General features: G+C 37.6%; 1 protein-coding gene across 2 annotated transcripts in view; it reads left to right on the top strand.

Annotated features, from left to right (window-relative positions):
• The window catches only part of TGFBRAP1 (transforming growth factor beta receptor associated protein 1), a 33,295-nt gene extending 6,882 nt beyond the window's left edge, over positions 1-26,413 (top strand). For both annotated transcript variants that reach the window (XM_066313699.1, XM_066313701.1), the window contains exons 3-12: positions 3,374-3,568; positions 4,519-4,673; positions 10,316-10,398; positions 16,071-16,412; positions 18,233-18,290; positions 19,616-19,759; positions 20,734-20,880; positions 22,168-22,327; positions 23,947-24,380; positions 24,993-26,413. In XM_066313699.1, coding sequence (XP_066169796.1) covers positions 3,374-3,568; positions 4,519-4,673; positions 10,316-10,398; positions 16,071-16,412; positions 18,233-18,290; positions 19,616-19,759; positions 20,734-20,880; positions 22,168-22,327; positions 23,947-24,380; positions 24,993-25,181 — 1,907 coding nt within the window. In that variant the 3' untranslated portion in view covers positions 25,182-26,413. The remainder of the gene's footprint in view (positions 1-3,373; positions 3,569-4,518; positions 4,674-10,315; positions 10,399-16,070; positions 16,413-18,232; positions 18,291-19,615; positions 19,760-20,733; positions 20,881-22,167; positions 22,328-23,946; positions 24,381-24,992) is intronic.
• Positions 26,414-27,647: the final 1,234 nt, after the last annotated feature.

Genomic DNA, 27,647 nt, shown 5'->3' with positions numbered 1-27,647 from the left:
ACAGAGCTGAAGAAATTCTGCTTCAGGCATATGCAGAGAAAAAAGTCTTTACAAAGCATCATGGTAGTTAGTGGAAGCTCTCTCACTTTTTCTGGGAAATCAGCGCAGCTGTGTTTTAGCAGCTGAGAGGGGAGTTACCCTTAACATGGGAGCAGTAGGAAAATGTGGTGGGGTGCCTTGGAACAAATGAGAAGAAAGATGAGAAGAGAGTTTATGGATTTGGGTTAGAGAACAAGCTGACATGGGTGACAAAACTCATTGTGGTGAGTGTGTGGAACAGACTTCATCAGGATGAAGATGTAGGTAAGGGAACAGGAAGAAGTCTACATTTGCTGGTTACTAGTACCTGCTTAAGGGGCAGCACAGCAGGAGACAAGCAGGCCAGGAGTTTTCTGGAGTGCATTGATGGTGACTGAGGAGCTGATGAAAGGGTGTGCTCAGTTGAACATCAGTGTGTTATCAACATCATTCTCATACTGAATCCAAAACACCAGCTGCTAAGAAGAAAATTGACTCTATCCAAAACCAGGATAAAGGCCAATGTCCATCTGGCATTGACTCTGTTGAACACTAGGAAGGGCAACATAAAGACCTTTTACAACCATAGCAGCACAGGAGGACTTAATGAAGCCCACTGTTAAATGGGGTGGAGGACCTGATGCCAAAAGGCATGGAAAAGGCTGAGGTACTTTTAATGCCTTCTTTATGTCAGTCTACTGGTATGATCTTCTTTTGGGAATCATCAGCCCTTAGGAACAGCAGGAAAACCTGCTCTCAGCAGAGAAGGATCAAGTTATGGAACATTTAAATAAACTGGACAGACAAATCCATGGGACCTGCTGGGATGTTCTCATGAATGCTTGAGGGTGATGGGCAATGTCATTGTGAGGCCAAATTATTATCTTCAAAAGGTCATGATGATCAGAGGAGGTTCCTCAGGACTGGAAGAAAACAAATGCTTTCACTCTTGCTTTAGGTGACTGAGAGAAAGGAACCAGGGAAGTACAGCTGGCCGTGCCCTGTTCCTCAGGAAGGTGATCTGAGAAAATCTTGGAAGCTGTTTCCAAATATTGAAAGGGCAAGAATATGATATGAAGTAATCCATGTGGATTTTAAAAAGGGAAATTGCCTGACCAGATTGTCTTCTGTGATTAAACGCCAGCTTGGCAAATGAGGGAAGAGCTGCAATCCTGTGTCGTTCAGCAAGGCTTTGACACTCTCTGCCACGACACCCTTTGTAGACAAACTGATGAAGAATGAGCTGGAGAAACAGTTGAGGTGGACTGAAAGCTTGGCTGAAAGATTTGTAGTCAGCAGTGCTGAGTGCAGCTGGTGGCCAGTCACTAGTCTTGTGCCCCAGAGGCCAATGCGAGGTCAATACCAACATCATTTTAACAACATGGCTGGTAGGGAAGGGCACACCTTCAACAAATTTACAGATGATGCAAAATATTTCTGTATCTCTTGTGCTGAACACAGTGTAGCTTTGTATCAGGTAACTCTTGTAATCCTTGTAGCCTATGCAATGTAATATGGAATTGATTGCCAGCCTTATCTCAAGTTTCATAAGATGCATTCCTATACTATAAAAAGGCTGTGGTTTCTGGTTGTAGTTATATTTATTGTTATCCTTAGGTGAGAGCTGGATGAAGAGGGAAAATTCATCATTCTGTCATAGAAGCCCTAGCTATTGAAGGCAGAGGGGTGTAGAGAGACATTGACTTGAATGCATAACTTTTCATTTCCATGAAGGATTTTTTTAATTACTTAAAAAAGAGCTTTTTCATTTAAAAAAGTATGGGGTTTATAATTATTTGTTAGAACATCACAGAAATAGAAAAGCATAAGAATTAGTCTTTCAAATATAATAAGCCCTAAGTTTAGTACTGGTTAGTATGTATTTAGTACAGATTTTCTCCCACATTTTGAAGTGGGATTATATAATGGAATAACTACTGAAGGCCTTTAAAACTGGACGGTACATTTTGCCTGACATAACATTTTAGTATCAAGATCTATAGAGTAAATTAGGGATTATATATTATGACCCAGAAAGTATTTTCTGTAAGGTGCTCTGGTTGAAAAGCTGATTATTGTAATGAAAAAAACCCCTTAGTCAGGGGAAAAGTCTGATCATTTGAAAGATGTTGTAAGGGATCCAAAAGCTTGGTCTCTAAACTGTAGTCTACAACCTTCTGTTTTGTTTTCTCTGTTTTCCTTTTTCCTTTTTTTTTTTTTTTTTTTTCCTTCCAAGAAGGTCCTTGTACCCAGCTTGCCTTGCCTCATTATCCTCTGTTTGGAAGAGATTTTGTAAATTGAATAACATAATCTTTTAATCTCTTCTGTTCTTTAGGGCTCAGATTTATTCTACCAGCTGTCAAGTGGCTCACTGCTGCCAAAGATCAGTTTTCATGGGCATGTCTTTTTAATGGCATGAGAATACTTGGTTTAAGGGGTCTGAATTAATATTTAGAACAGAAGTTTAGACTGGTAAATCTTTATGAAAATAGGCCTGAAAATTGTGACTGAAATTTCTCTTCAAGTCATGTCTCAGAACTGGGAAATATCAAGTAGCATGAGCAGAACTTGTGACATGTGGTCCTAAAGCAATTGGAAAGTCTGTTAAGTTAGGAGAAGAACGGAGGACAGAATAAACATGAGGAAAAGTAATGGCAAAAAAACACCCTACAAATTAACTGAGGATTTAATATGATTATTCTGAAGACAGCATAGGAGTGGGATAATAGAAAGTCTTTACTCTGTGCTGCTTTGTACACAGCCTCTGCATTTTTTCAAATGATTGAAAAGGCAGATACTTTACAGGGAGTGATTCACTCCAAGGAGCTGGGCTCTTGTTCTCTGAAAATGTTGGCTGTAGCAAAAGTGAAAAAGTGCAAGTAAGCAATTGTGGCCGCTAAAATGCTCTTTAGACATTAGACACTACAAGAACAAACACATTTGCATTGCCAGATGGGTCAGGTGGTGCGGCTCCTACTAAGGCAAGATTGTTTGAAATTTGGGTGTCAATAAGTGTTACTTTTCTGAAATGAATCCAAACTACATGGCATAATTCCTTTAAGACAGCTCTTACACTTACTAAACTTGATTAATTCTTGTGAGTTTGTTTCAGTACTCATCTCAGTTTTTGGCATTGTCTGTTCCTGTGCTAAAGGAGAATGGAAAAAAAAATGAACTGAATTAACCAACGTATCTGTCAGGTCCTGGGAGGTGTGCTGTGTTGTCATCATGCTGCCTGATGCTGCACCTGCTCTGAGACTTTCCATTGCTGTACCGTGGTACCCATGCTTTGTATTGGGAAAGCAACAGTCTTCTACTGGCATGAACCTCAGGCTTTGTTTTTCCCCTTTTGTAGGCATGTTTGCTACTGTAGATGGGATTTCACAGCGTGCCCCAGTGCACTGGTCAGAGAATGTGATTGGGGCAGCTTTGTGCTTTCCTTATGTGGTTGCTCTCGATGACGAGTTCATTACGGTGCACAGCATGCTGGACCAGCAGCAAAAGCAAACCCTGCCTTTTAAAGAAGGTCACATTCTACAGGACTTCGAAGGTATTAAAAAGGACACTTTGTTGCACTTTGTAATTCTGGAGCAACCCCTGCAGCCGCTTGGGGTTTGTTTTTTAAACAAAGTATCTAACAAGTATGTTAACTGCTGAAACTTTTATTGCAAGGGTTTTCCTGGTTAGATTCCTTGCAGATTTCAGTAATTCAAAATTCCACAGTTCTAACAAAATGTATGCTCATTAAATGTGCTGTAATTGTCAAGTTAATTGTTGGGTAGGAGTCTATGGAGTTGGAGCTTTTTCTTGTAACTTGATTATTTCTTTCAAAGGAGCAATGTTAATTCAATGCTACAGCTCAGTAATTGTGACCTACAGGTATTTGTCCATAGACTATCCTGACAAAAGTCTTATATATTAGAAAGGAATACAAAAGAATAATAGCTTTTAAAATATCTGTGTAAGAGGTTTAAAATTGGATCTTTCACATAGAATTGTTAAACAAAAAAATGCAAACATTTCTATTGATTGGTTCTTCAATTGAGAACCCTTAAGAGTGGAATATACTATGCTACTTTTTTTCTTCCCCCAGTAAAGCTCTAGCACTGTGAACTGTGTATTTCTTGCTAGATTTGATGTATGGCTTAAAATTTTCAAATATAACCCTGAAGAAATACCTGTTAGTTGAACGTTCCTACTCTCTGGAATCTGGGCAATAATTTCAGTGGCCTTAGCAGCTTAGTTCATCATGAGTGATTCTAGCCAATTTCTCTTACTTTGAGTGGAACAAAATCTGCTGTAACTAAATAAATTTACCATTATCTCTGTATTTCTGAGGTGGAATTTGTAGGTAAACTGTACTATCAAGTAAACATAGTAGCAGCAAAGGTCACTTCTTCTGGGATTTCACACTGTATCTGTTCTGGTATCATAAACTGTGTATTTTAAAGTTATTTCTGTAGAGGCTGTAAATTGAATATATCTGTTTGTTTTGTGCAGGAAAGGTGATTGTTGCTACTAACAAGGGTGTGTATATCTTGGTGCCACTACCTTTGGAAAAACAGATTCAGGATCTTCTAGCTAGCCACAGAGTGGAAGAAGCCCTTGTTCTAGCAAAAGGAGCTCGAAGAAATATTCCAAAAGAGAAATTTCAGGTCTGTCCTTCCTTTAATTTTCATGAAAACCTAAATTTCACAGTGGGCTCATGTATTCAATTGGTCAAGTGATTGGAGAAGGTGGGGGAGGAATTTACATTGTAGAGAAGTTGTAATACCTTTTATGATTTCAGCCTGAGGAAACAAGTATTCTTCTAAATTGTTTTGTTCATGCAGAAGCTGGGACATTGGCAGGGTTGAATGCTGTTGTTCTTCTTTTGTTGAATTTTTTCAAGTGTGTAACTTGAGAGAATTGAAAATAAAGCAAAATCAGAAAGCTAGTGGAAAACAACCCAATGGATGCTCCTTTGGTACTAGATTCAGTTATTATTTGCTATTGCTGTTTAAAAACGTATACTTTATTTCAAATTAGAATTTTGAAATTTTACTTTATCAAAGATTCTCTCTGTATCCTAAACTCCATGGTAGCACTTAACTTCAAAGTTAAGCGATGGGAAATCTTGAGCAAAAGCATCTTATTTCCAAGCTCTTACAAGCATTGGTTGTACTGCTGTGTAACTCAGATTTAAAGGTTTTTGTGTGGTGAAGTGAAGTACAAACTCTTTGATTATAGTGTTGATTAAAGATTTGTACTCATTCCTTTCTACCTCTGATTTATATTGCCATACGTATGCTACATATTGCTCCTGTTAAGAGACTTCTAAAATCAGCATGACATCTCTACTCCTGGAGTAGGTGAATGAACATTTGACTTAGTTTCTTTCCTATTGTAAAAGCAAAATTTGATCTGTAACCTGAAGAAAATCTGTGGTTTCCCTTTTTTTAATATATTTTGGAGCCTTTTGTTGCCGTTGAAACAGTTGTATTACTTTTGGTTTGTTTAGAAATGTGTAACATTTGGAACATGATTCTGGAAGTTACAGGATTGCAATGGTTCAAAATGATTCTGACTGTCAGGATATTTTTTTTCTTCAAGAAGCTTTTAATTCCTTTTCAGTTTTGGTCAAGGCCCTTGAAAGGCAATCATTAAATGAAACTTGTATCAGCTTTCATTTTGATCCTTAACTCCTCTCTTAAATGAGCAGCTGGGAGACTGGGAACTAAAAAGCTTGTTGTGAAAAGCTTTCCTATCCTTTTATGAAGGTCCAACTACCTGAAAGTACTTGAAGCTGAAATGTATTTAGGCAAACACAGAGTTCAGTTTCCAGCATGGTTTGCTTTGCACCTTCACTTCCTACTTTTCCCTTCCAATCTATTTAAAGAAGCAAACAAAACTCTCACTGTGAGGGCAGGATGCATGAGCTAATCAATTTCTTCTATGTATGATAATTTTCCAGTTATTTCTTTACAGTTTATATAGGTTTAGTGTGGGAGATGACTTTTTGTTTTGCCACAGGATGAATAACAATTCATTATCTAAAATACATGATGTAGAATCTCATTCCTCCTCAGTTTTCTTGCATTTAGAATTTTTTAGCCTTTAAAATACGTTACTTTCTTTTCACAAATACCTTAAGTGCACAAGTTTAATCTTCCTGAAACTAGTTTCTTGAAGAAATTCTAAGTTCTTTCTAACTTAGTATGCTTTTAAGTGTGTTTAGTTACTTTAACTCAATGCTACCACTGAAAAACAGAAAACACAGTACTTGCAGGCAAAATAGCCGGTTCTGTTTCCGGGGATATTTGCAAACTGATATTAACCAATTATCAAATTCTTGAGTTGGTGGAGTTTCCCACTGACTCCTATTAAAATGACTTAGCTTGGCTTAGTTGTTGAGACATTACTCCAGTTTTTCAGAGCTTGTCTGGAGCTAGAAATATAAGATGTTGAGTTTGCTTTCTAAGGTGACTCTGATGCCTGGTGTCATTACAAGTTTGTTACAGGCACATCAGACTTCCTTTCCTTTAGTCTTGTGTAATGTAAGTCTGATGAACTTCAACCAAATTGAATGCCTTACATATGTTTTTGCAACATTTCTTTGAGATACTTTAACTGATCATATAGTCACTCATTTCTAACTCCTTTCTGAGAGCTGTCCTCAGATAATACATATCTATTAGAGAATTAGATATCTGTTAGAAAATTGGTATTTTCTAATAGGTATCTTCTGGTATCTGTTTTGCAGGCATTACAAAATCCTGAGCAGCTGACACTTCGAAGGCCTTATTTTGCCATTTTGTACAAGCAGTAGGATGGAGTGCATAGGGTTGGCATCAAAATATTGTGTCCAGCCACTATAATATGGATATACGTAATAGTGATTATTATTGTCTGGTTCATGAAAGTAGTGTTCCCTTTGTCACATGATGCTTTAGTTCTGCAGTTTGCAATGGCTGAATCCAACTTACTTGTCACTTGAACTCAGGGCACTGCAGGGCAGATCTTGAGGACAAGGGGATTTTTCCCTACAGTTCAATACTTTGTCATTGCATGCATACATGAGTGCATGCCCTCCCTCTGTATAACAGCACAAATATGTATTTGTGTATATATATATATGCTGGTAATGCAGAATGATGGTGGAATAGCAACAATGAAGTACTGTACTCTCAGAATTCTTTGTACAGTCAATATTTAGTTATTGCAAAGTAGCAGGCCATGCCTTAGAAGCTCTAGCCTGTTATTTAACTTGTGGTCCCTGCAGACTGCAAATTTAGCTCTGCCATAACAGATGAAAATTTTTTTGGTTTTGAGCATCAGGAATTCCTGCTAGATAAAAAACAGTAAGCAAAAGTGTTCCAAGGAGATGGCTTGGCTGGATATAATTTTTGACAGAAGAATACAAAGGCCTTTCTACCATGCTACCATGAAATGACTGAATACTACTTATTAATTTTTCAGGACAGCTGACGTTTGCAGAAATCATGGTTGATGGTAGTGAAGACCTTGGTTAGATTGACACACATCTTGCATAGGTATCTCTCTCTTCTTTTTTTTTTTTTTTTTTTTTCCTTCCTAATTTTTTAGTTTCAAAAAAACATGTTAACTCCACCCAAATCTGACCAAAAGACAAAGTGGCCTTCTAGAAAAATTCATTTGGAAAGTGTAGTTGGTAATTCTGGCAATTTTAAAAAATGATTTTTTTAGCAGTTGAGAGAATTAAGACTTCACTACAGCAATCACTTCAGCAGTCATCTTTCTTTTTTGTATTGCTTTTTCAGATGTGAATTTTTTCAAAACTTATGTCATGTTTTTGTAGCTACTGGGTTTTTTTATGTGAATTCAGTCAACAGTGCAGAATTTGCAAGTCCTATGGTGGTTCTTCAGAAATTATAAAGGACTAAAACAATGTGTTGAATTTTGACTATGTGTAGCTTAATACCTTTTTAAAAGAAGCCTGTTCCAGATCTGACAAACAGATCTGGAAGAATTGAAGGGTTCTTTCTGTCATAAACAGAATTTAACTCTGTATGTTTGACATGTAGTTCTAGCCCATTCTTAAAAGTCTGTGAGAAAGGGAATATTGGATTTTCTGTTTTCTGCTCAGTTTACTTCCATAATCTTTACCCTAGGACATCTTAATATCTAGTGTTTATATTGTCAGCTAAAAATCTACCTGGGCACTGCTAATCTCATCATTGCATCTTTAAAAAGTTCAGAAAGTGTCTGCCTGTAGATATTCTACGATTTTTTGTTGCATGTCTGTAAGGGAGAATTGAAGATCTGTCAACATTTAAATGAAAGTGAATATCACTTTATCAGTTCAAATTTAAAACTGGTTCCTTCAGCCTATAGTTACACTATTAATGAGCTCTTTTCCACTTTTTTGTTAAAAGATACTTTACAGACTAAGCTCTGCAATTAAAGGAGTGCTTTCAGTGAGATTAATTCAAACTTTATTACAATATCATAATTGACTGAATATGTAAATTTTAGTGATCACTCTACTGTAATTGAAATTGAAAACAGGCTTTGGAGGGAGTGGGAAAAACCCCAAACTATCTACTTTTGATACTAGTCAGCAGGGTGAGAAGTCTTTCCTTGGAAAGTCAGGCAGGATTTTTAATGTTTCTCTGCTGCTATGAGGTGCAAATATTTGCAGAAATAAATTCTTCAGCAGTGTCCTTAGGAAGGTGACCAGATTCATAGATTACTGTGTATTGATGTAATAACACTGTCAGAAATCCAAAATATTTTGGCTATTTTGTGAGTCAATCCCCAGAAGAAGTTTTACTTCGTAACTCTAATTAAATTCTCTTTTAGCTTTAGTTAACTCTATTTTTAATCATTACACTTGAATGTAAAGCATTAGTTAATATAAAGATGTAATGAAATATTGTTTGTTTAATTTTGTATTGTTATATTTGTCTGAAAAACTGCCTGATAACATTTCTGTTTCCCCTTTTCTTTTATACACTGGGGAGGCAAGAAAAGGCCCACAACCTTACAAAGCATTTTAGAGACTTGCTAACAACAGAGATTAAGTCTTTCCACTAGAAAAACCATTAGTAAAGCATGCACAGACTAAGTGGACTGAAGCCAAGCTTTTCTGTTGGTAAATCCATAACCTTTAATCAAGGTGAAAAATCATCAGTCAGAGTATCAGTCCACTGTACTTGAGGCCTGGTGCCTCAACTTCAGCAATTCCTTCCTGGAATACTACCTTGTATTGTGGTTTCTCTGGGTATTTTTATTGAAAATGTTTTTTAAGTCTGATATTAGTAACAGCCTTCTTGTACAGTGTGAAGCATTAGAAAGCTGTGTATTCATGGGCAAATTGAAGGGAAAAACTGAGGATATGAAAAGGTAGCTGGGTGTGTTTGCCAAAATGCCAGTGTTGTCATGAATGGGAATGCTCTGCAGAGCAGTTTATATTCCTTGCTTTTAGTACTTCTCTTTTGCTGTTGGAAATACTCTGAGCACAAGGATTTAATTTAATCTTCTAATTGGTAGTTGGTTGACCATTCAGATTTAATAACTACTTATCATTGAAAGTGGTTTTTGTGTTTTCTTTCTACTGAGCTTCATTTAAACATTTTCTGTCTAGGTGTGACCTTAACAGTAAGACTTGCTAACAAATAGCTTTTCATATTATTGTTTACTTGGTTTTTAACCATATTTTTATGGTACATTGTGTAATGTACTGCATATTTGATAGGTAGAGCTGTTTTGGAAGAACTTTTTATTTAAAAAAAATCAAAGTAGCAAAACTGGCAGAAAGTCAAAAATATGGCCATCAACTGGGGATGAGACTATGGGAATTGCCAGCAATTTTGCACCAGAGAGATGAGACAGGAAGTAAGTGGCTGTGTGTGGTCAGGTGGGACCCTCTTTATTATCTGTGCTTACTGAATTGTGAGGAGCTTCAAAGACAACCATTGGTTTTTAAAATAACTCAAGAAAAAACTTGAGGCAAGTCAGTGTGATGTCAGCTAAGTCATTATTTGAACAAGAAAACCTAAACTTGCTGTTTGTTGATTTTGCTTTTAGTAGGTATTCATGAGCAGCGTTGTGTTCACGCACATTTGTGTAAGAAACTGAGTCTGGGCAGCAAATTCAATATATTCAGTTACATAATTTAAAGTGTAGGGGATCAAGGTTTATTTTGCTTGTGACTTCTCAGGTGTGGCTGAAGATTGTTCGTTTGGTGTTTTTTGGCAGGTAGCTATTGCAGTAGTAACTAGCAGTACATAAATACAAATATAATAAACCTTTTTTCCCCCCTCCTTCTTTTTTATAGGTAATGTACAAACGAATCCTGCAGCAAGCAGGTTTTATACAGTTTGCACAGCTTCAGTTCCTTGAAGCAAAAGAACTCTTCAGGTAATTGTGTGACAAGAAATTTAATAATTTACCTTCTTTGAATAAGGAGTTAGTGTTCTTGGTTTGAAAAACTTAGTTTCTTGAATGTTTTTTGTTGTAGATGTGAGTTCACTGTAATAGAATGGTTTGGTTGGGGTTAAGAACAGAGTAACATTGAAACAACTGTATAGCTTAAGAGTTAATGCAACTCATTTTTTGGGGGGATGCTAGCATATAATAGCATTAAGAATTTGAGTGTTGTATGTATGGAGATTTTTTACTTTATGCCCATGAAGGTCAAGGCTTTATCCACTGTGACTCTGTGCTGTGATTTACAGCATAAACAGTGCTTTGTTCTTCTTTTTTTTTTAATATATATAATACTTTTTAAAAAAGGTATAATTTAAATATTAGTTACAATTTAATTATTATTGACACAATTGCACTAATTTTGGAGGATGCTGATACTGTATTTGCTTTTACACTTGTTCTGCTAGACCTTTTCCAGAAGACAGATTTGTTCTTGAAGTCTGTACTAACCTTGCCAATTTAGCAATTTCAGCAGTCACTTGTTTATAAATTGACCTTGATATTCCACTTTCATTCCAGAAAATGCTGCTTGTTATCTTTATTCTACTTGATAATTTCATTTCTGGTAGCCATGCCTCATTCTGTGATTCAGTAGTGTCTGTGGTTAGTGGAATGCATGCTGACCACATAAAATAACTCTCCTTGTTATCTGCTGAAATTCACTTTAAATCAGTTTAGAGTCTATGGAATAGGATTAAGGTTAGACAATTTTCAGTATATCAGAAGTGTATTTACAGTGCAGGAAAAATGTTGTCCTTGGATTTATGGAAATGTATTGAGGAAGGTAAAGCTTTAAGGAATGTTGCTATTGGTGAGGGACTTTGCCATTTTGCCTCCTGCTCACTATTATGATGGGAGACACTGGGCTTGGATGAGCAGTGTACACTGAGTGAAGATGAGGGAATGACAGGAAAGGCCTGAACAGCATTTAGTGACAATTTGTTCTGGCCACAACCACTTCCTCTATTACTATTCACCTAGTAATTGTTGTCATTTGTGAGCAACTTGCAGTCTTTCTTCACCCTTATAATATTTCAGACACTTGTGTATCTGACCCCTGGGTCGTGTATCTGAAGCAGAAGTACAAAAGGTCCATAGTTATGAATATTTTAAGAGCATTGAAAAGAGGGAAATGTATCCTGTGAGGGGTTCTACCACCTTGTGGAAGGAGGCAAGATTGCTTATGCATCCTCCATCCAACTATCAGTCTATCTGACAAATAAGCTTTAATTAATAGGATTGTGAGAGCTTCTGTATAGAAACAAACATGCTTCATGAGAAAATGTGCTGTCCAGCCACAAATTTTGCAGCTGAGTCAGCATCCCAGGGTGTTCCCTTCCTCTAAAAGCTGCAATTCCTGAGCAGAACAACAGTTCTGCTGATGAATGAATTACTGGTATCCGCTAAGGGAAGATAGCCAGAATAAGTTTCTGTGCTTTTCTTCTGTCCAGCCATATATTAGCTAAGCAGAGTATTTTGGCAATTCTGAAAAAACTTGTTATGGATTCTGAAAAAACTTGTTATGGTAATCAGGTTCCTTGATTTTCAGCCCTGGTGGGCACACTGAGTTAGCGTTAACAGCTGGGTGTGCCGTGATACAGTCTCAGTGTTGTTCATTTTGAACTTACTGATGCTCACAGGCAAAATGGGAAAGATAGTGGCAGTCTATGAAAACACTTCTCCCATCTCAGTGTGTTGCTCTGCAGATGTTTCTACCTTGTCTTAGAAATCACTTCAGTCTTAGTATCAAAGGGACACTTGCTACCTATCTGAGAAAAGAGAAATTTCAGCAGTGAAAGAGGGTAGCAGCAGTACCTCAGATCTTGGTGTGATACATGGGCCTGCTTCTGGCTAAATATGGAGAGAGACTGTCTTACTACTTGGAAAATATCTGACAGTCACAACTTAGCGGGGGAATGATACTGGATTAAAGGTCTTCATTTTCTTGCAATATTACTCTTCTTGGATAACCTTGTCAAGAAACAGTTGTATCTTATGCTTAAATTTATAGTTCTTAAAGACTGGAACTTTTAAGAGGAATAATTTGTCATGTTCCTTGTGGTTAATGCTGATGCTTCTGAATACAGAAGAAGGTTGAAAAAAAGGTAGAATGTGGTAGCTTTATTGCAACTCAAGTAGTTCAACAGCAGGAGGATGATTTTCTTCAGCTAGATCCATTACCCTTAAAACTGAGTGAGAAGTAACAGTAGGGCTTCTTTGGTCTGACAAATTCTGTTATAAGCAATAACAGAATTGTGATTGTGTTACGTAGTTGTGATTTATAGTTATGTTATTTTATGTTGCTATCTTTATAGTTATACCAAATAGTGCTCTTTATGAGGTCATTTGGTGAATTTTCCATGCCTTACTGAGATGTTTGGCAGCTGTCATAGGGAAACCAGTTCTCTTCAGTGTTTACTGGTTAGATATTACTTGCCTTCTGACCCACTGGATACTGGAACTTTTCTAAACTTTGCTCTTTTTAACAAATAAAAATGCTAACTCTTCACACAGTATTTCTCACCTTGGAAAGCCTTCAGATAGAATTTAGGTATAAGTCCCTCCTATACTGAAAAGGTTAAAAAATTGCCAGTACTTGTACCTGTAGAAAAAAAAAGTAGGAATGATGTGAGATTTGCATCTTAAATGTGATTCAAGAATATAAGCTTCCAATACAGCCAGTGGGATTTAGGCAGAAGAGTTAACACTGTAGGCTTCTTTGATGTCTCTGATATCTGTAGATACGAGGGTTTGAATTTAGACCTAAGTTTCCTGAGAACTTGTAGATTCTGCCTGTTGCTTTGCTTATATATATGAAGCCCAAAGACAATTAATGCAGAATTGCTCAAAGGGAAGTTACCTCACAACACTGATGTCTCAAGAGTTTGTTTTCTACTGTGTGATAAGTTCCTATCTGTATTTTGTTGAGCCTGAGATGCAAGAAGCTGAAGGCCCAGACATGTTTTTTAAAAGAGATGAGATTCTTTGTAGCTGCTCTGGAAGAGTTTTGTCCATATGTGATGGAAGGATCCACAAGACATCCACAAATCCCAGGAGCCATAAGCCTTGAGCTGAATGTTAGCCATTTGTGCAGGTGGGGTCATTGTTTAGTATTTGGTGTTTTTCTGAAGGACCTCCTGGGCAATGTGGTGCTTTTAAGGAGGCTTCTTGATTGCTGCTTACCACTGCTCTGGGGGCAACAAAACTGTACAGCTGAGCTTGAGTCGGACCTGCTGAGAGAGCCACAGGTGATTCACAGCCCAGGCTCTGGGCTAGCCAATGTTGAAGGTGGAATTTACTTTTGGAAACAGATCATCATTGAGGCCAGAATCTCTGAAGTCAGAGGTAAGGTAGCTAACCTCATCTAGGAAAACTTAGATAGTAAGGTGAAAGGACTCAGAAGCTACTGTAGAAGTTGAAAAAATTATTAAAAGTGGCATATTAAATATAGCATTTTTTAACTTCATCCATTTCTATGGTCATAGTCTCCACCTCAAGCTTAGGCCATCTCCAAATACTTGATGGCATAGCTATAAATATACTTGATGTTTATATTTGAATTTCTCCAGATTTATTAAGGCTCCTTTTTTTTGCAAAAATTTTGAGCAGCCTGTGGAAATTATTCAAGTTATGGATTGGCTTTTGTTCTAAAATGAATCAGGGAAGATTTGTTTGGATTTGAGGGAAAAAAAAAAATCATCTTTCTTCAAATAGGGCTTATTTTCTAGTGCAATGCATCTCATATAATATATTTAATCTGGTGGTCCTCAGGACTTGAAATTTCAGAGTAGTTGCAGTAGCTAAAACTGCAGTTAGGTTACTGTAGTAAGTTCATGCTGAAAACTCAAATGTTCTTGGAAACGTCAGGTCATGCCACTGACAGAACTTGATACTTCTTGGTTATTCTGCCTCTTATCATAATATAGATCTAAGAATTTCAAAGCCAAATCCCGAAAGAGGGATTAAAAGAAACTTCAGCTGCAGAAATCTGTGAAGTAGACCTGAGTGCTTTACCCTCAGTTAGAGGTGGGTCTTTCTAGTGTAGAGGTGGGTTTTAGGCTGTAGGAGTTCTCTGCATGAATTGGGAAAACCTGCTGTTCAGACCTTTCCTCGTGGGAAGGCTTCCTATTTTTGTCTGTTGTGGTTCATCTCTGTTGTCTGTGTTGCTTCTCCTGTGCTCTGCAGTCACTAGGTTCTGGAAGAGAGGATGCTGCTTTTAAATTTGCTGTTGTTGCTGTCTCCCAGGATTTCTTTATTCTGGTATAGATTTTTGTAGTAAAGGACTGTATTAACTTGAAGGAAAAGTTCTAAATGGGGATTGTCATGGCTGATGGTTCCTATTAGTTTGTATTTCCTGGATTGTTTTGGAATGGTGTCTCTGGGAAGAAATGAACAATGCAGGGCATGCCTGTTGTGAAGGGATGAGCCTGTTTATGATGATCTTTCACACTTCATTTGCCTGTAGAAATCTGCTACTTTTCTACTTATTTGTTATCATTTGTTTCTTTTTGGAATTCATTCCAATCAAAGTCGTAAAGAGAACGTCTTTGAGTTTGCTGATCACCTGGTAGATAAGGTTTATTTTTAAAAAGTTCTATTTGCAACAAAAAGGGTTTCTTTTAGAGAACTATCAAATTCATTTTGATTTTTTTTTTCAGCAACAGTATTTTCTTCACTTCAGGAATGTTAATTTTTAAACGTGAATTCTGGGTAAAGACTTTGACAGTGAAATAAAATATTATAAATATCCTGATGTCTTGCTGTTCTTCCAAAGCAAGGCCTGGAAAGAAGTTTCACTCTAGCTGTGAAAATTAGGGATTGTTTGCCATGTGTGGAAAAAACCAAATTCTACTATCACAGCATGTGTTCTTTAAAAGCTTGAAGAATTTCAATATAGGTTGAAAGAAAAATGTTTTGTGGGGCATATGTATGTTACAACTTGCTGTTGAATAAAAGTATAGGGTGTCCTTCACACCAGAAGTGGAAAAGCCACTCCAGAGGAGCCTCCATAGATGCATACCCAAGGCCTCTCTGCCTGTACAACAGACTTACTGGTTAAATTGATGCATAATCAGTCTTTATGCATCAATTTGGTTTGCTTATAGAGCCTCTGTAAGAAAAGAGCCAGATGAGGAATCTGGTGCATTTTAGGGTTGGGAAGAATGTTTTCATCATGTAAACACAATGTTCTGAAAGCTTTAGTTTTGTAAAGGAAGTTGCTGGTTTTTCCAGAATTACATTGCCACAGTTTTTGTGGCTTGCCTGAAAGGATTCACATTTTTTTTTCTGCCATCAGAAGCAAAATGTATGGATGAAGACTAGGGCAGTCCTAGGACTGCTGTAGGGCTGTTCAGCTGATTTTTGTATATGCCATAGAACAGCTGTGGAAGGTCAAAAGCAAAAGGCTGGTCAGTCTCTGAATTCTCAGAGCTTTCAATGTCTAGAGGAGGAGGAAGAATGATAAATAAAGATACATCCAAAAAATATTCCAGAAACTACATGTTAGTATCCTGACTAAGCATATGTGAGCACACATATTTTTTTGTGCCTATGTATACTTTTTCTTTCTTTTTGCTTCATCTAGTTTGACACTGTAATTGCAGAAGCGGCCAGCTTGATGTCCGGGAGCTGATCTCTCTGTACCCCTTCCTGTTGCCTACTTCCTCTTCATTTATCCGGTCTCATCCCCCTCTGCACGAGTACGCGGACCTGAACCAGCTGACCCAAGGGGACCAGGAGAAGATGACAAAATGCAAACGATTCCTCATGAGTTACTTGAATGAAGTCCGCAGCACTGAGGTCGCAAACGGCTACAAGGAGGATATCGACACAGCTTTACTCAAACTCTATGCAGAGGCAAATCATGAAAGCCTCCTGGATCTCCTAGTTTCAGAGAATTTCTGTCTTTTAACAGATAGTGCTGCCTGGCTGGAAAAACACAAAAAGTAAGTGGATTTTTTTTATTACTGCACCTTCTAGACCAGAGGGAAAATTGCCTTAGATGCTCTTGGCTTCCAGAACAATGTGTTCAAGTACTTGTAGCTCCTGTGCTTACACTTGTCCAAAAGACAACTCAGTCTGAATTAACATTGTTAGCCTTTAAAAATGTTGGTGAAAAGCTACTACTCGACAGTCTAAGGTAAAGGAAATGCATTCCATCTTATCCTGGTAAATGCACAATTCTCCATGAAAGTTTCTGTATCCAGCACAAAAATGAAGAATCTGTACAAGTCTGGAAGAAAAAAGTTAATTGCTTGACCTTGTGATAATGGGAAAGTGGAATGGCTGCAGTAGTTGTACACAGACAGAATGAAAAGATGCCTTAAAGTGTGCACTACCTTAGGTAAAAGCTATTAACCAGCTAGTGGCTTTAAAATTGTAGTTGCTTATTCAGGGAAAGAGCTCTTCTGAATGGCAAGCTTTCTGTGTTCCTCAGAAAGATTGACCAAAAAAGGTTCCTTAAGATGGCTGCAAATGACTTCAAACCAGAAATGCCAGCAGACAGAGAATTGACTCTCATTAAGCAGGAAACATTAGATAGTAGATGTGTAAAATACAAACTCCAGCCTTAGGTAGTATTGATGCTTTGGGAAGGCTGACTTGAAACAGAGACTGGACAGAGCTAGAGAATTAAGTGGATATTTATTAAAAGGCCTTTTTGGGTACACCCTGGGCAGCACAAGAGCCTGACCAGGGCTACACCCAAGGTGGGCTTGGAATGATCAAAATGGATCACCTGTTATGACCTCTTACAGTTGTATAAATTTTGGGCTATTTGCATATTGAGGTTTAATTGTCCAATTGCATCTTCAGGTTGTGAGGTCTCATCCTTCTTGTTTTCTCTCTTCAGTCCATTGTTGTTTATGCTTTTGGGCCTGAAAGTTGTACTCCTTGTCTTTGGTCTTCAGCAGGAAAAGGATTTGTCTACCTACTCTGTGAAGAGAGCTTACTAACACTTAATATGGGGCTCAAAACTACACCCCTAGGCAGCACAGAATCTGAAAAACATGAAAGCTAAAACTTAAGGCATGAGTATGTCTATTTTGGTTTTCATTTCTTTAGCTTTAAACTCTGGTGCAGTAGTAACAACTGTAGTGGTGAGGAAGAATCTTTAATTGTGATTATATTTGGAGTGATTTCATTTATTTTAGCTGCTTTGTTAAAACCTTTTGGTAAGTGTGGTTTCCATGGCATACTTTTGCAAGTGTGAATTGAATGAATGTTAGAGCATTGTTCACTGAGGACAGCCATTACAGAAATCGGCTGTATTTTTCTTAGAGTGCACAAAACCCTCTCTGTAGTTGCACTGTACAAAGGTCTTCTTTGCCTGACCTCAGTCCGTGCCACAGTAAAGAGAAAAATTTCTGATAGTAAAACAGAGTTTTAAATAAACACATAATAAAATATGATTTAATGACAGCTGATGAACAATTGGAGGAATAATTACTTGGAGGTGTGTGTTGTGTCTGTACATGAAATTGACAGAACGGCATGGGAAACATCTCTAATTGGTCACATACTTTGTGTAGTTAGATCTAGTAACTACAAACTGTCCTGGGGACAGGAGTGACGAAGACACACTTTTAGGGCAGAACTTCTCTTCTTTCATTCATAAAAATAGCCTACAGAGGCTTGTTCAAGTGTAGACATGGCCATGTGCATGTCATTGTAAGCCATTATTTGTTGTACTCTGTGCTAATCTGTCCATAGTGAAATTAGTGGGAAAGTTCTAGCAATTTTGATAGTATTTTCTCTTTCTTTACAGGTATTTTGCACTTGGTCTCCTGTATCACTACAATGGTCAAGATGCTGCAGCAATTCAGGTTAGAATAAAGCTTTTAATGTCATCTGTAAATCATTCAAAAATACTGTTTTATCTCTGAGATAAAAATCTGAAGTCTTAAATTAGCTGTTTGAAATGTTGTGAGGTGTGTGTATATGTATATGTGTGTATATGAGAAACTTATGCTAAGACTTCCTTGAATAAGTTAATATGCTAGATGTGAAAAGCCTGAAACGATTATTGAAGTTGACTGCTATTTATATGCTTGTTTGATATTTTCAAAGCAAAACTGTACATATCAGAACATGTGTTTATACTCTTAAAAGATTGACAGAAGGGGTAGAATAATCAAGGAATCGCTTTAAAAGATATTTGTGGGACTGAAGGAGCGTGCCGTGTGCTGATTGATCTATATTCACACAGCAAAAAAGCATTGTAATCTCATGGCGGACACTGACAGCAACTGAGGATTTATTTCCTTACCTGGTGATGAACAGTGAACACATTCTGCAAGATCTGTGGGTTTCAGATGGGTTAGTAATCCTTAGGGGATCTTCCATCTGATGTCACTAATACTAGTAGTGGCCTGTACACTTCAGAGTAAAGAATTCTGTTCTTCCTGTCTGCAAAACTTCATCTGGAGAAATTAGAATGTTCTTGATGTATCTGAAACCATATCCAGCATCTTAAGTTTGCCTTATTGTGTGGCTTTTTGAACACATTATTCACAGTAACCCAATCAGACACATTCAGGTTAGTTATATAAATAGTAATAATGGCCTGAGAAGAAAACAGGTAAGGGCAACAAAACACATTTGTCACGTGCAAGAAATCTTGGAAGAGTTTTGATGCTGCAAAAACCAAAGTTTATTAGTTTATTGTTAAAACTGGTCTGCTAGATGTAGCACATTTTAATTCCAATTATAATGTGTATAAAAACAATATCACATGGTACTTGTAGTTTCAGTCAAAATGAAAGAAAAGCAGAAAACCAGATTTTCTTCTAAATTGCTTGTATAATTGGCTTTTAATCTTACACACACAGAACACATGAAAAGTGTACCATGCATTGGAGAAAAGGGGTTTTGATAAAAGCTTTCCTTGTGATTAGTGTACCTCCATTTGTCACTCTCAGAAGGAGAGCCCACATGATATGGGGCCTGAATTGGGTGAATATGGCAGGTGCAAGAGAAGGGTGTAATGGCAAAAGTGAGTGACCAGCAATGTTCCTTGCAATTGGTGTTCTTGTCAACTCTTTCTAACTCCACAAGTCTAGGTCTAAGGATTTTAGTAGCTCACATAAATTTTGAGCCGGAAGAGCTGGTACATGTTTTAAGCACTTTATTCTGTGTTTTTTTGTTGCAGTTATGGGTGAAAATAGTTGATGGAGACATTCAAGATTCTACACGTTCAGATCTCTATGAGTACATAGTAGACTTCCTTACGTTCTGCTCAGACCAAGACCTAGTGTGGAAGTACTCTGAATGGATTTTAGGAAAAAATGAGGAGGTTTGTGATTGATACGCTTTTCACAGAACATCAGTATTTCCCTGCAGTGGTGTTTGGGTTTTCCTTAGTGTTGATTTTTCTTGATAACTGATTGGATCTTTTGCAGAATATTTAATGCCAGTTAAATAGTAATCAGCAGAAGAAAATTTGCAGGTTTCTTAATTCATCCAAGTCCCTCTATTAGCAAGTGCTAGTAATAATTCCCTCTTTTTATTCTTAAAATGTAGTTAAGGGCATGAAAAATACAGTATGTCTTCTGTTTTCTTCATATTGAGTAAGAAAATTTTTGAATCTTAAAATAAATAAATAAATCACCTGGCAGGTTAGATGTTGCTGCTGCTTCTTATTTTGAAGTGGATGGGAGATATCTGTGTACACCAGGACATGGAATAAATAACCTCCACTCAAGACAAAATTTCATTGCTAGAAGAATTAATGTAATCTAAAAAAAAAAAAAAAAAAAAAAAAAAAATAGAAGTGTGATGCTCTATCAGACAGTCTGTGCTGTTGTAACTTGTCACTGCCTGATTTATATTAATTTCAGCATAGCTGTTTTGTGCAGTGGCAGATTTCTCAGCTTTTGGTTTGGTAATTACAGAAGTCTCTTGCTCTGTCTATATCATCACATGGGAAAAGGCTTACAACATTCTGGCCTTTAAGTAGAACTTTCCTGTTGCAAAGGCTGAAGTCTCTTGTTCTGCTGTGCAAATCCATTTAATACTTTTTGGGGAAGTTGTGCCGAAGCCAAGGTTTATAGGCTGGGTAATGTATAGACTACAAATTGAGGTTAGAGAAGATAGGAGTGAGTGAGATCACAATAAGCACAGGATAGTGTAATCCTGCAGTGTTTTTCAGGGTTTTGTGTTTATCTTCCTAAATAATGTACTAACAGTAGTGCTATTCCTTTTTCATTTTCATTATTTATTTAATAAAATTATTGTCACTGGGTTCCTAAATGCAATTAACTCTTCTAGATTGGTGTACAGATTTTCACTAAAAGGCCTTTGGAAGAACAGGAGAAAAACAGCATTAATCCAGATGATATCATCAGTTGCCTTAACAAATATCCTAAAGCACGTGTCAAATATCTAGAACATCTAGTACTGGAAAGAAAAATACAGGTAGGTTCTGTGAGAATGCTGAAAGTAGGCATAGGATTCAGAATGCAGATTATGATCAACAAGCCTAAAAATAGGCAATGTCTGAAAGAAATAGACATAATATGAAGTCTTTCAAATGTATTCAGAGTAGGGCAGGAGTATTTTTAAAGTCAACGGTGAGGAGTGAATACCTTCGTTATTTTTAATTTTTCAATGTTTGTGATAGTAAGACAGTTGCTTATGTCCTCTCAAGAGTTTTGTGGGGTTTTTTTACATCTGGTTATTCCATACTTTTCTGTTTTACTGATAAGGCTCAAACCTTCTTCTGGTAAAATCATAGAAAATTATCAACAACATGTTGAGCAACTGCTGATCCTATTGCACTGCGGCAGCAATATATTAACATTGCTAATTCAGCGTTTTACAAGTAAGAATGTTTTATTCTGTCTTTCTGGAGAGATTTGAACAATTAAGAATAACAATTAATTATCCTCACTAGAAATCCAAGCCACTCTTGATGTTGAATGCCCCAAACATGCATTCACAAGTCGTAAGTGACAGTTATACCTTTGAGGGTTTTAACTCAATACAAAAGAAGCAAAATAATGTATTTGGATGAGACATTTTAAGCACAGGGGAAGTTCTTTAACCCAGAAATCAAGGAAAAGAACAGTGAAAGAACTCTGTAGAACTGATGATCGTTGCACAATTCATGTTCTTCAAATACACATCAGATCAGGGTTTCCCCTTATTGGTGTTGCAGGTGTGACTGATGAATGTACTGATGAATGTACTTGTCTCTAATATCATGGATATTTCCAAACAAGCTTTTTGAGTTAAACACAGTGCCTTGTAGAATATTTATGAAATATTTGATAATAAAATCTACTTGCTACTAAAGGCTGGGTTATAAATCAATTTGGTCTTTAAAGATTACTAGATTATTGTGAATGATTTGGTGAGAATGTTTAAAACAGTCAAATCACCAGCCTCTTTTGATGAATATTGGATAGTGGATAACAAAAAAAAGCACTGTGCCTTCAGAGTGCTTTTCTGCCTCTGGTGGCTTTGTCAGAAATAGAAAAGGTCAAAGAGCATACCTGAGTATGAGGAATCCCATATTTACAATGCAATTTGTGAGGCTGCCCTAAAATAATTATCTATCTGTATGGACAAAAAACTTTGTGATTAATTCAGATTAAGTTAAAACACCTTTCTATGTAATTAAGTAAATATTAATCACTGTTATTGATGGGGACAAGAGATTGTCATTGCAAACTGAGCTAACGTTGTTCTGTTCATCTGTAGAAAGAAAAGTACCATACTCATCTTGCTGTCTTGTACTTGGAGGCAATACTTCAGCTAAAATCCGTGACCACAGATAATTGTACAGAAACAACTGAACTGCTGTTGAAACTGCGCAGTCTGCTTCAGAAATCTGATCTTTATAGAATTCGCTTTATTTTAGGTAGGTTGCATGTTGTCTGTTACAAATGCTGTATGAGATTTCAAGCTGGACACAAAATAATAGTCCTTTCAAGATAGAAGAATAAGAGATCTAAGGTTTCTGTGTGTATTTGTTCGATAGGCTGTATTTCTAACAGACAGAGGTTAATTTAGAAAGCATATGTGTTGGTGTTGTCCTTGGTCTCCATAGCTCCAATGGTATATTTGCCCCTGCACCAGAGACAAAATACCAATTGGTCAGAACAAATATCTGCATACAATTTTCTTAATAGTCACCTTCTTTTTAATGATGAGCATGGAACTTTTGCATGACATGACATGACAACCTTTTGCAAAAGAAAGACCTACAACTTAATTTTTTGAGCAGCCTGCTTCTAATTAACAGAAATTAAACTTTGAGGAATCTATTTGCCAAGGACTTGTTTGTTACCCATAACCCTGAAACTCACTCTGGGGTTCATGTTAAATAAAAATATGAGCATCTTTTAAAGGGAAAAACAGTAACATACATGTTACTGTTGCTATAAGACAAGCAACAGTTGAGCTAAATATTTTCCTTGGTCATTGCTTATAATGGTTAATTTTTAATGTTTCATTTACTGGAATGCAAACATACAGTGCAATTAAACAAGCCAAGTGTTTGAATCTTCTCTAGTATTCTCTAGATTATGGCTGAAGAATGATGAAATAGTGGATGAAAGGGAAGTAACTTGTTATTGAACTGAAAGATGTGAAATGAGTTTTTGAAATTCAATGGAAAAAATTTCCAGTGTATGTGGAAATAAAAATTGCTGAGTAGCAACTAAAGTAATTGGCCAAAGTTTAATGCTTCCTTGCCTTTTCAGGGAGCAAAATGTTATATGATGGATAATGTACAAGTAGAGCACAGTCAATGAAAGTCTTGTTCTTTTTCATCTTTTGGTCAGTTTTTAAACAAAAATTTCAGGTCAAGAGTTACAAAATGGATTATTATCTTGAAATCCATGTGCTCCAAAACAAAGGATTTCTTACACGACAATTCTTACGTTACATGAATGTGAGATCAGTGCAAGATAGTGTGTTCCTTCCTAAAAACCAAAACATTTTGGTGAGAAAAACGTTATATTTCCATGCATTTTACATAGGCTTGTACCATACCTTTATCACCTTTATAGTAATTAGATTATTTTCTACTTTATTTTGAAATGCCAGATGAACTTGCCATTTTACCTGCCTTTTGCTGACACTTAAACTTTAAACTGGATTAAGGGTTTGTAGTGTCATTTTCTTAAAGGGAAGTACTGTTTGATTTTTACTGTCTTTTATGGAGTTTATTCTGTGACCTCCTATAATATTGGGAGAAGCAGAGGTAAAAAATATTGCAGCTTCGTCTTACAGTTTATTGCACATGGTAGCAGTGTCTGCTAGAATTTAGAAGGTGTCAGTGACAGTGGTTTATCACCTATTATTTAGTAATTTTTTTGTCCCATATTTTGTGGTGCTCTTTTGTTAGAGATGTGTTCCCATACATCTGAGCATTCCTGTACTTACAAGCATCTGCCTTCTCTAGTTGCACTGACTGGGAGAGGGAGCAGTTGTCTCCTCCACTGAACAAATATTGGCTTGTTTCTCATTTAACAGACAAAATCCAGGGCACAGACCTTCATATGGAAAGTGCAATTTTATATGGGAAACTAGAAGAACATGAGAAGGCGTTGCATATCCTTGTCCATGAGTTGAAGGACTTCCATGCTGCTGAGGAGTACTGTATGTGGAACTCTGAGAACAGAGACGTGCAGTACAGGCAGAGGCTTTTCCACATGCTGCTGTCCGTGTATTTAACTCCAGGCACATCGGATTGTGCGCTCGTCGTGGCTGCTGTGGATCTCCTGAACAACCACGCTGCGGAGTTTGATGCAGGTCTAGTTTTGCAGGTGGTGCCTGACAGCTGGTCAGTGCAGCTCCTCTCCCCATTCCTGGCTGGAGCAGTGAGGCAAAGCATTCACACAAAAAGAATGACTCAGGTGGCACTTGGGTTAGCGCAAGCAGAAAACCTAATCTACAAGCACGAGAAGGTAGGTTACTGGGGTGTTTTTAAATAAAAGCACTTTGAAGCTTTACAGTTGAGTCCTTTGATACACACTAATCAAAAGAAGGTTGAAGAATTAGTACAGAAGCTATCTTTATGGTTTTGAGATTTATTAGGCTTTTTTATTTTTTGCCATGACTACTAGATTCAAAATTAGTTTTATGTTTTTTCTGTAAAGCAAAAGGGAAAGTGATGGCCTTGAAATTGGAATAACCTTTTTGAGCGTCTAGGCTAAGTATGAAGTGAATCTGGGATGTGCAGATTAACAGAGTTCTTGCAGAAAATTTAACAAGTGTGAGTTAGCATTTTTTTCATTAGGAGAAAGTGTCAAAATTTCCAATTCAATTTTTTTTACAGTGTCACCGGTCAAAATTTGCCAGAACTTATTATTAATTGAAGCTTATTAGTAGATTTTGTTAATGGTAAATTCAGCTGTGAAGTTTTCATCTACTGCTAGCTAGGGCAGTGTTGCTTAGAGTTCACAGCAGATTCTTAGAATTGTTTTTGTTTTATCCATTTGGTACAGTTGCAATTATGCTCCATCCTTTCCCTTCCTGTCTTGTTAGATTCACATTTGGATTTTTTCCCCTCTCTTTAGGTTAAACAAAAAGGAGCCCCGATTCTTCTTTCAGACAAAAAGGTGTGTCAGGTGTGCCAAAATCCTTTCTGCGAGCCTGTGTTTGTAAGATACCCGAATGGGAGTATGGCCCACACACATTGTGCTGCAAACAGACATCTCCATTCCAGTGTGACTCATCACTCTCCCAGCTCCAGCAATCAGACTTGAAATATTCCCACAGTTCCCATGACTTACACCCCATTGAATGTGGGCTGGAAAGAAAAAAGTGCAGCTACTTTAAGTATAAATGAAGATGGACAGCTAGGTTTTTGGTTTAATGGGAAGACTTCCAGTAAATATGAAATACTGCTATGTATCTTTTTGATTTCTAATGAATGTAGATAGAAAAGAAAATTCACTACCAGATGTGGAGAGGTGCAAATATGGGCTCTTCTGTGAATAGGAATAAACACCTAAGAGAAAAGGAGCCTTTTCTTCACAGTGAGGATGAATGTTATGGGAGTGAAGGCAAACAGTTATTTTAAGAATTGTCACTTTGCACTGACTGTGGTGTTGATAAATTTGTGGAGGGGAAGATGGCATCTGTTGGAGTTGGAATTCTTAAAGAGTGATGGGACAAGATTTGCATCATGCAGCTTACTATGAAGACAGAGGTGTGCATCGATTTTAGTGCTTGCTGCAGCATGTCTTCTTTTGGGCTGGATTATCTTCTCCAGGATCACATTATGAACTTCAGTTCTTTTGCCCTACAAAATGTTGGCTTTTGATGCACTTTTTAGTACCTCCCTCCCATGCACTTGCTATGTGGAATTCAAATGTAAGCACTGCTCTGTTAGGTTTCTGCTCCTGCAGTTACTGTAATGTACTGAGGGGAAACCAATAACCTCAATCACACAGCTGAGCTTGGAAGAAGAAAAAAAAAAAAAAGATTGTCTGGTCAGACTGTAGTCACTTTTATATGGGGGAAGAGGCCCTGACTTTAATACTAATTTATTTATTAATATACAAATATGCTGTACATACAGTTGAATAAATTGATCTTATTCTAGCATTTCTTTGGAGGATTAAGGTGTAGCTGATACATAAGTGTACAGATTATGTGCTAAGTGTTTGCTATAACATAACTTAGGCAGGTTGGGACTCCACAAAAATAGGTTTTAGTGCTTATGGATGACTTTGTGCAATCAAAACCACAGAGAGAAGGCTTAAAATTGTAAGAATTCTACAAAAGTGCACTACAGAGATACTGGGTTTTTTATATTCTATTAAATATTCTGTAAACTAAAATTTTTCAAATAACAAAAACCCCTTACTTAACTGCCCTCATATGTATTCACATTGCTATTTAACCATTTTAAAGCAGTTGATTTAAAAGATGCAGCTTCTCCCAAGAGAGGTTAAAAAAATCACAACTTTAAATAAAATTTAAGTATTGCAAAGTGCAAGCATTTCTTTTAATTCTGTGAAGCTCTAATGAATACCAGGCTTACTGACCAGCATCAAGTTGAGTTAGTATGGCCGCACCATTTCAGAATTCCAAACCAGTGGAGGCTTTCAGCAAAATGGAGTCTCTGCTTGGTCGTATCTAGAGTCACAGAATAAGCTGAATTGGAAGGGATGCATCTGGATCATCGAGTCCAGGTCCTGGCCCCACACAGGACACCCCAAAGTCACACCATGTGCCTCAGAGTGTTGTCCAGCCTCCTTGTACAGAAAGGCTGGCTTCTACATACAGTGCTGCCTCGAAGGAGGGGCAGCCAGACCTCATCCAGGGGAAGATGATGTCCACAGTAATTCTCACAGAAGCGTGGAATGGTTTGGGGTGAAAGGGACCTTAAAGATCATCTAACCCACCTGCCATAGGTAGGGATACCTTCCACTAGGCCAGATTCTTCAAAGCCTCATCCAGTCTGGCCTTGAACACTTCCAAGGATGGGTTGTCCACAGCTTCTCTGAGCAACCTGTGTCTGTGCCTCACCCCCCTCACAGTAAAGAATTTCTTCCTGATATCTGATCTAAACTTGCCCTCCTTCAGCTTAAGGCCATTCCCCTTTGCCCTATGGCTGCTGTAGCACAGTGGCAGGATCGTAAAATGCTCCTACCTTGTTGAAGCGTCTTCTTCAGAAGCCGCTCAGAGCAGGCCCCAGGAGCAGCCATTTTCAAGTCCATGCACACATACATGCCTCAGCAGAGGGAAGACAGGAAGGGCCTCCTGTATGATATTTTCCTGCAAGGTTTATTTCAGCATGCTGAAGGGATCGTGGACGGAAGACCCAGACCATGTGCTGCTCAGGGGGTTTAAGTATGGGGTCAGTGGCTAATGATCTGAGGGCACAGGGGCCACAGAAAGGGCAAGGCAACCTATAGAGGGGTATGAGGGATGAACAATTCGGGAGGGCAGGGTTAAGTGACCAATGAAGGAAGCAATCCGGGGTAGATTGGCAGTAGTTCTGCAAGACACCATGCAGGAAGTTGTCTGTTTCAGCCTAGGCAGGGAACTCTATGGTAAATCTTTCCAGGGCAAAGCCTGGAAGTTTCCATCTGTACAAAGTCCCTCTTCAGTTCCCTTGCTGTCTCCCTTCAGGTTCTGGAAGGTGCTATAAGGTCTTCCAAGAGCCTTCTCTCAAGGCTGAACAGCCCCAGCTCTCAGCCAATCTTCATAGGAGAGGTGCT

Source organism: Sylvia atricapilla, chromosome 2, assembly GCF_009819655.1.
Source record: "Sylvia atricapilla isolate bSylAtr1 chromosome 2, bSylAtr1.pri, whole genome shotgun sequence".
NCBI classification, from domain to species: Eukaryota; Metazoa; Chordata; class Aves; order Passeriformes; family Sylviidae; genus Sylvia; species Sylvia atricapilla.
This window is presented reverse-complemented; position numbering and strand designations above follow the sequence as displayed.